This window comes from Chaetura pelagica, unplaced genomic scaffold, assembly GCF_000747805.2.
Source record: "Chaetura pelagica isolate M959 unplaced genomic scaffold, ChaPel_1.0 scaffold840, whole genome shotgun sequence".
Taxonomy (NCBI): Eukaryota; Metazoa; Chordata; class Aves; order Apodiformes; family Apodidae; genus Chaetura; species Chaetura pelagica.
In genome coordinates, this window is record NW_009951813.1 from 332890 (window position 1) to 339933 (window position 7044).

At 54.6% G+C, this 7044-nt stretch overlaps 1 protein-coding gene across 1 annotated transcript in view; it reads right to left on the minus strand.

Annotated features, from left to right (window-relative positions):
• Positions 1-3204: 3204 nt before the first annotated feature.
• The window catches only part of MECR (mitochondrial trans-2-enoyl-CoA reductase), a 7314-nt gene continuing 3474 nt past the window's right edge, over positions 3205-7044 (minus strand). Inside the window, exons 3-9 of the mRNA XM_010008273.1 lie at positions 6735-6878; positions 6549-6651; positions 6185-6287; positions 5809-5882; positions 5091-5151; positions 4125-4197; positions 3205-3368 (exon numbers count right to left, since the gene is read on the minus strand). Coding sequence (XP_010006575.1) covers positions 3205-3368; positions 4125-4197; positions 5091-5151; positions 5809-5882; positions 6185-6287; positions 6549-6651; positions 6735-6878 — 722 coding nt within the window. The remainder of the gene's footprint in view (positions 3369-4124; positions 4198-5090; positions 5152-5808; positions 5883-6184; positions 6288-6548; positions 6652-6734; positions 6879-7044) is intronic.

Genomic DNA, 7044 nt, shown 5'->3' on the forward strand with positions numbered 1-7044 from the left:
TAAATCTCCCCTCTCTCAGTTTAAAGCCATTGCCCCTTGCCCTATCACTATCTTCTTGGATGAAAAGCCCCTCCCCAGCTTCCTGGAGCCCCTTCAGGCACTGGAAGGTGCTCTAAGGTTTCCCTGGAGCCTTCTCTTCTAGGCTGAAACCCCAACTCTCCCAGCCTGGCTCCAGAGCTGCTCCGTGGGTCTGGGCACTTATGGGCCCCCCCTCCCCATACACTGGGTATTGTTGGGCTCCTCCTTCATAAACTCACTGAATGGTTTTGTTTGGAAAAGACCTTTAAGACCACCCAGACCAACCATTAACCCAGCACTGCCAAGGCCACTGACAACCCGTGTCCCTTGGGGTCTGGCTGGGGATCTTGTGGGGCCATCCCCTTCCCCATGGACATGACAATGATGGGGTTTCCCCTTCCCATGGGCCAGGGGATTTGTGGGGCCTGCCCTCCCCAAATGCTAGGCATAGGACTGGTGAGGGGGGAGCCCCTATATGGCAGAGACTTGTGGGGTCTCCCTTCCCCACATGCTGGATACTGATGGGCTCCTCCTTCCCCCAACACGGGTCCCCCATTCCCACACTCTGGGGTGCACAGGGTCCCCCTATAGCATCCCCCCCTTCCCTGGGGACACCCCGCCATCCCTGGCCACGCTTAGCCCTTCCTCATTCCCACAGCTGAGCAGTGACATCCCTCTTGCAGCTCCCCAGGTGGGATTTTTGGGGACTATTGTTTATCCCATTCCTTGACTGTATCACACCAAACCCCAGCAGAGGCTCTTGGGGAACACTTCAGCTTTAGCAGCCACCACCCCCCAAAAAAACCCCACCCCACCCAACCCAGCCATCACCCTCCCAAAGAAAACCAAAACTGTGTAGCTGCAACTCCAGCATCTGGATTCCCAACCATGATCCCAATTGTTTGACAAGTGAAGTTAAATTTAATGATTTATTCCTTCTTACCCTGGTGTAGGAGTGAGTGCTCGGGAACATTTTGTGACAGTAAAGAGTGTTCTCTAAACCTTGTTAGGTTTTACTGCTGAGGCAAATAAACAAGGGGAGAAAAGCTTTGCATTAATGTTTCTGTTTTATATCAAGCTTAACAGGGCTCTTAATCCCACCATCCTTTTCTTGCCTTTTTCCCCACTTCATCCATGGATCAGGAAAGCTCTGGGGCACGTGGTGCTGCTCTGCCTCCAGCACCAGGAGCTTTGCTGGGGGGACAAAGCAAATTCAAAATATTGGGGTGTTCAATAGTGATGGGAGAGCAGAGCAGAGGTGCTAGCAAGGGGTTTATCCCAGTTGGATCTTGGTTTGCTCTTGTCAAAGGGAGGTCTCGGTGGTTGGGGTCACAGGAGAATAAAATGGCTTTGAAAGGGGCTCAGCAAATGTAGCTGCTACCACAGGCTGTGAGTTTTGATTTCAGGGTGTTTTGTTCTTCCAAAACACACCAAGTTGTAGAGGAGCCTGCTTGAACAATGTCCCTGTCCCACTTCCCTTCTCCTAACCTCCCAGGAGCCATAAAATGCATAGAAATGAAGGCATGATGCTCAACTCCCTCATTTCCCACCCAAAAAAGGGGCAAGACTCCACCCCCTGCAGCAGTGGGTTTACATATTGGTGGTTTCCACCACGTCACCCTTTGGGGAGGTAGATGTGCTGCTTGGGGCTCCTTGGTGCCATCAGCCAAAGGCAGTGGTGGAGCAGGGAGGGTGTTTCCCCTTCTCCACCAGCTGCACTTGGAAAGTCCCTGTGGGAATGAAAACAACTGGATTGAGTCTGAAAGGGCAGGATGGATGGGGCTTGGAGCAACCTGCTCTGGTGGGAGGTGTCCCTGCCCATGCAGGGGGTTGGATCTAGATGGTCTTGAAGGTCCTTCAAACCCAAACCATTCCATGATTCTATGATTCTACTTCATTCTAGGGAGCAGCAGGGGGATCCTGCTGGGAGCATCTCCTGGGTACTTGGACACCACAGAAGCTCCACTGAAATCCCAGAGCTGGGTTATTCCATGTAGGAAAGTGTGGGCACTTCTGAACAGGGGGAAGGCTCACAAGGGGAAAACTTAAAGTCTGGGACACTTTGTTGCCCGACAGGAACTCCATGCACCACTCTCACGTGTCCAACTGAGCACAGAAACATTTATTGGCATCTTCTTAAAAAAATAGACATTTTAGACATTGATTTCCAGGAGGTTCTCATCACAATCAGTAGTGGCAGCAGCAACAGCAGCAAAACTGAATTCAAGTATTCAATTCATTCAGGCATTCCAAAAATCTCCTACCCCCTTCCACAGCTGGGACATGCTGGGTGAGTCCTGTCCCCACCTCAAATGCCACCACCCCAGGGCTGTCCCTGAGGGGACAATGACACCTGTGGTGTCTCACAGTTCTCATTGGTGTGGCAGAGCTGCCTGGCAGTTGGTAACTTGGTACTTCTGTTTTTTATTTTGGGCTGTTGGAGCTAATTTTTGAGAAGTGATGCCAAGGGCTGGAAAAATCCTGTGTCCTTGTCCCCCCAGCGTGTGTGGGTGTCCCCCTGCCTCTGTCCTGCCAGCATTAGATGGGCTGGCCAGGAGAAAATAAAAACCAAATTAGATAAAATAAAGTGTAAGGATTGTTGTTTTCTCTGCAATGCAATATGGGGACTGTCCCCAGCCTTCGGGAACTGGGCTGCTGATCGTGGAGGGGAACAGGGAGGTGGCTCAGAGGCTGCAGCAGCGCAGGGGGTTTGTGCTGGTGGGAGAAAGACAGTGCCCAGTCCCCTGCTGCCCTGCAAAGTCACCCAAAAGCAGCCACAAATCACCTGCAGGGAGAGCAAACAGCAGGACAAGACTGACAGCGGGCAGGAGTTGGTGGTGCAGCCCCAAGAACACATGTGAGGGGGAACTGCTGCTCTTTGGACACCCTGAGCTGAGCTGGCCTCTCTCCCCCAGGCTCCCTGAGCTTCCCCTTGCCCCCAGACTCACCCCAGCTAAAGCGAGGATGCAGCCTCCCTCCAGAAGCAATTACACACATTGGTGTCCAGCAAAGCTGCAAGGGCTTTGAGAACTTGCAATGGGCATCCAGAAGTTAAAAAACAAAACAAAAAATGTCAACGGATTGGGAGGTTTTTCCCCCCTCCAGCATCTCTTGCCTGCAGACAAGGCAGCGAGGGAAAGCTTGGCCGGGGTGGAGCAGCTCTAGGCTTGGCCCATGAGCTGCTGGTCAGAAGAGGAGGATCTGCTTGGAGGACGTGAAGGGCTTCATGGCAGCTTCTAGTGCTGCCTTGTAGTCCTGGAGAGGGACCTGAGTGCAGGCCGGGGCGCTGAGCTGTCCTCTGCGGATGAGCTGGAACAGGGCGTCCATCATGCTGGCCAGGACCTGGGGGTCTACAGGGAGGAATCACAGGATCCCAGACTAGTCTGGGACAGAAGGGACCTAAAGATCATCCAGTCCCAACCCCCTGCATGGGCAGGGACCCCTCCCACCAGCCCAGGTTGCTCCAAGCCCCATCCAACCTGCCCTTCAACACTGCCAGGGATGGGGCAGCCACAGCTTCCCTGGGCAACCTGGGCCAGGCTCTCACCACCCTCACACCCAACAATTTCCTCCTCATGTCCAACCTCAATCTCCCCTCTGCCAGTTTCAATCCATCCCCCTTGTCCTCTCCCTCCCTGCCCTTGTCCCAAGTCCCTCCCCAGCTTTCCTGGAGCCCCTTCAGGCACTGGAAGGTGCTCTAAGGTCTCCCTGGAGCCTTCTTTTCTCCAGGCTGAACACCCCAACTCTCAGTCTGTCTCCAGAGCAGAGCTGCTCCAAGGAGAGACCTCTCACCACAGCACTTCCCAGGCTATGCCAGGGTCAACCACCACACCAAGCCAAAGACCCACCTGAAGCCATCCAGTGTCCTTAAGACACCAGGGTGTGAGGTGCTCCCAGCTCAGGTGGGTGGGATGGGGAAGAGTCCCCAGCATGGAGGCACTCTGCTGTCCCTGCCTAAGCCACACCACCCAGTGCCTGCATTCCAGCTGCCCTGAGGACTATCAGAACTCAGGCCACAAGTGGGAGCAAAGAGGACAGCACCAGCATGGTGGGTTGGCACCTGCTCCTGTGCTGACCTACCATCCCTCAGCACCCATCCTGCTCACCCTGAGCGTGCTCCTTCCTCCACTGGGTCATCCAGAAGCCACGGAGCCGCACGTCCCGGAAGATGAAGGCACTCTGAGGAGAGAGGGAGTTATGGTGAGACCCCTGGGTCCCCTCCCAGAGTGGCAGCAGGGAAGGTGGCACTGAGGATCCTCACTCCTTCCTCAACGCTCTTGTTTGTGCACAGTGGGCATGTGGAGGTGTGACCTCGAGGTGTGGAGTCAGGGTGGATTTGATGCATCTGCAGCTTTCATCTTCCTTGAGTGCTGGGATCAGTTCTGGGCACCACAGTATGAGGACACTGAGGTGCTGGAGGGGAACAGGGGAGGGTGGCCAAGCTGTTCAAGGGTCTTAAGAACAAGTCTTAATGAGGAGCAACTGAGAGAGCTGAGGGTGCTTGGTTTGGAGCACAGGAGGCTGAGAGGAGACCTTCTGGCGCTGCAACTGCCTGAGAGGAGGTTGGAGCCAGGGAGGTTGGTCTCTTCTCCCAAGGAACAAGTGATACAACAAGAGGAAACAGCCCCAAGTTGCACCAGGGCAGGTTTAGATTGGATATGAGGAACAATTTCTTCAAGGAAGGGGTTGTCAGGCTCTGGCCCAGGCTTCCCAGGGAAAGTGGAGTCTCCATCCCTGGAGGGGTTTCAAAGTCATGTAGATGCAGTGCTGGAGGACATGGATTAGCAGTGGACTTGGTGGAGTTGGGTTAATGTTGGACTTGATTATCTTAAAGGTCTTTTCCAACCAACACAATTCTGTGATTCTATGAAATAAAGCCAAGAGACCTTCACCAGGATGCAAAGCAGCTCATCCCATAACAGACCCCACTGGTCAAATAAAAAGCGGGCAGGAGGCTCCCAGTGTGCAGGCAGGGAGAGCAGAGCTCCCGCAGTGCCGAGGGGACAGGGACATCCCCAGTGGAGCATGGGGGACATGCCCAGAGGGAAACCAAGAGCATCTCCAGTACTCACCACAGGCACCATCACAGGCTGCTTTGCCATCCCCCCATAGGTGACCATGGTCCCTTTGGGCCTGCAGGAGAAAGGGGGTACTTGGTGATGTTGTCCCCAAGGTGCAGCTGTGACCTTGCCACCTCTCCCTCTGCCGTGCCCAACCCCACCACTGGCCCCACAGGGCTGTTTTCATTGAGTCCCAGACTGGTTTGGGTTGGAAGGGACCTTAAAGATCATCCAGCCCCAACCCCCTGCATGGGCAGGGACACCTCCCACCAGCCCAGGTTGCTCCAAGCCCCATCCAACCTGCCCTTCAACACTGCCAGGGATGGGGCAGCCACAGCTTCCCTGGGCAACCTGGGCCAGGCTCTCACCACCCTAACACACAAGAATTTCCTCCTCATGTCTAAATTCTCACACCAAGTCACCCCTCAAACCCCACTTCCCAGAGCTCCCCTCTCACTCCCACACACTATGAGCTGAATTTGCAGCTAAATACACCAGTTATACCTGGTTGGACCTTCAGACCTGGACCTCAGCTGCGTTTGACACGCAGTGATGAGGGGTTAACTTCTAGTTTCCAAACCCACTTCTCTTCCACTCATCTCCCCTCTCCAAAACATCAGTGATGACCAAAACCAGCTAATGTCTTCATCCACCTCTGGCACTCCCAGGACACTGGAGCAGGACCCTCCAGTGCTGGGTGCTGTCCCCAGGCCACCCCAGCCCAACTTACTGCAGGTGCCGCAGCATCTCCGTCGTGCTTTTGCCTCCGACGCAGTTCAGGGCGAGCCGGGGCTTCGGGATGTTCTGCAAGAGTTTATTGAGGAGGTTCCCAAATTTTAGGCCTCCTTTTGATGGGACAGCAGTTCTTGAAGGAGCTTGAGGGGTTGAGCAGTTGTCTTAAGCTCAACCTGGGGGCAGCTAAGAGTCACAGAGCTAACATCTACAATCCAGCCCTTGAGGCAGCAGCAAAACCCCTCAACTTCTGGGACTAAACCCTGCTCTGAGAATACATTTGTCCTTCCCACCATCCCTGCACCTTTCTCCACAGCACTGAACCACAGGGACAGTCCCACATGGTCCCTTCAGTGGGATCAGCATTGAGGTACCTTAAATATATCTTTCATCTCTGGCTTTCTTAGCATCTCCTCTGTGATGACATGGTCTGCACCCAGGGCCATCAGCCTCTCCACCAGCTTTGGGAGATCAGGTCTGCAGAAGGAAAAAAAATAAAGGATGGACTCGATGAGATAGAAAGCAGAGTGTCACCTTCTCCACCCTCCTGCTCAATGTAGCTCGGGGACAACAGGGCAGAGGCTGGAGGACATCTTGGAGGAGCAAAGAGAAGAAAATCCTGTGTTGAGCGGGGAAGATCCAACTCCCAAACTTGCTGACCCTCCTGCCAGCCTCCAGGCCATGCCAAGGGCATCTCCTGCTCCCAGAGGCGATCTTCTCCTCTCCTTGAGGACCCACCTGTCCCTCACCACATTGATGGTCTTGATGCCAGAGGCTTTGGCAATCTGGATCACAGCCTGGCCCACACCGCTGTTGGCTGCGTTCTGGATGATGGAGTCACCTGGATATAAACAAATCCCCATTTTCATTGCAGAAACCAGGGGCAAATCCACCCAGATTTCCTTCCACCCAGCAGAGCCCTACCTGGTGCCAGGGTCTCGAAGTCAGCCAGCACACGGTAGGCTGTGCAGGGGTTGACACTCAGGGTGGCAGCACAAAGTACCGGGATGTCCCTGGGCACCTTCAGCAGCTCCTCCTCGGGGAACACTCCCTGTGTCCGCCAGGTGCCTGCGGTCCCAGCAGCAGAGCAGGAGGAATTACAGAATCATGGAATGGTTTGGGTTGGAAGGGACTTTAAAGATCATCCAGCCCCAACCCCCTGCAGGGGCAGGGACACCTCCCACCAGCCCAGGCTGCTCCAAGCCCCATCCAACCTGCCCTTCAACACCGCCAC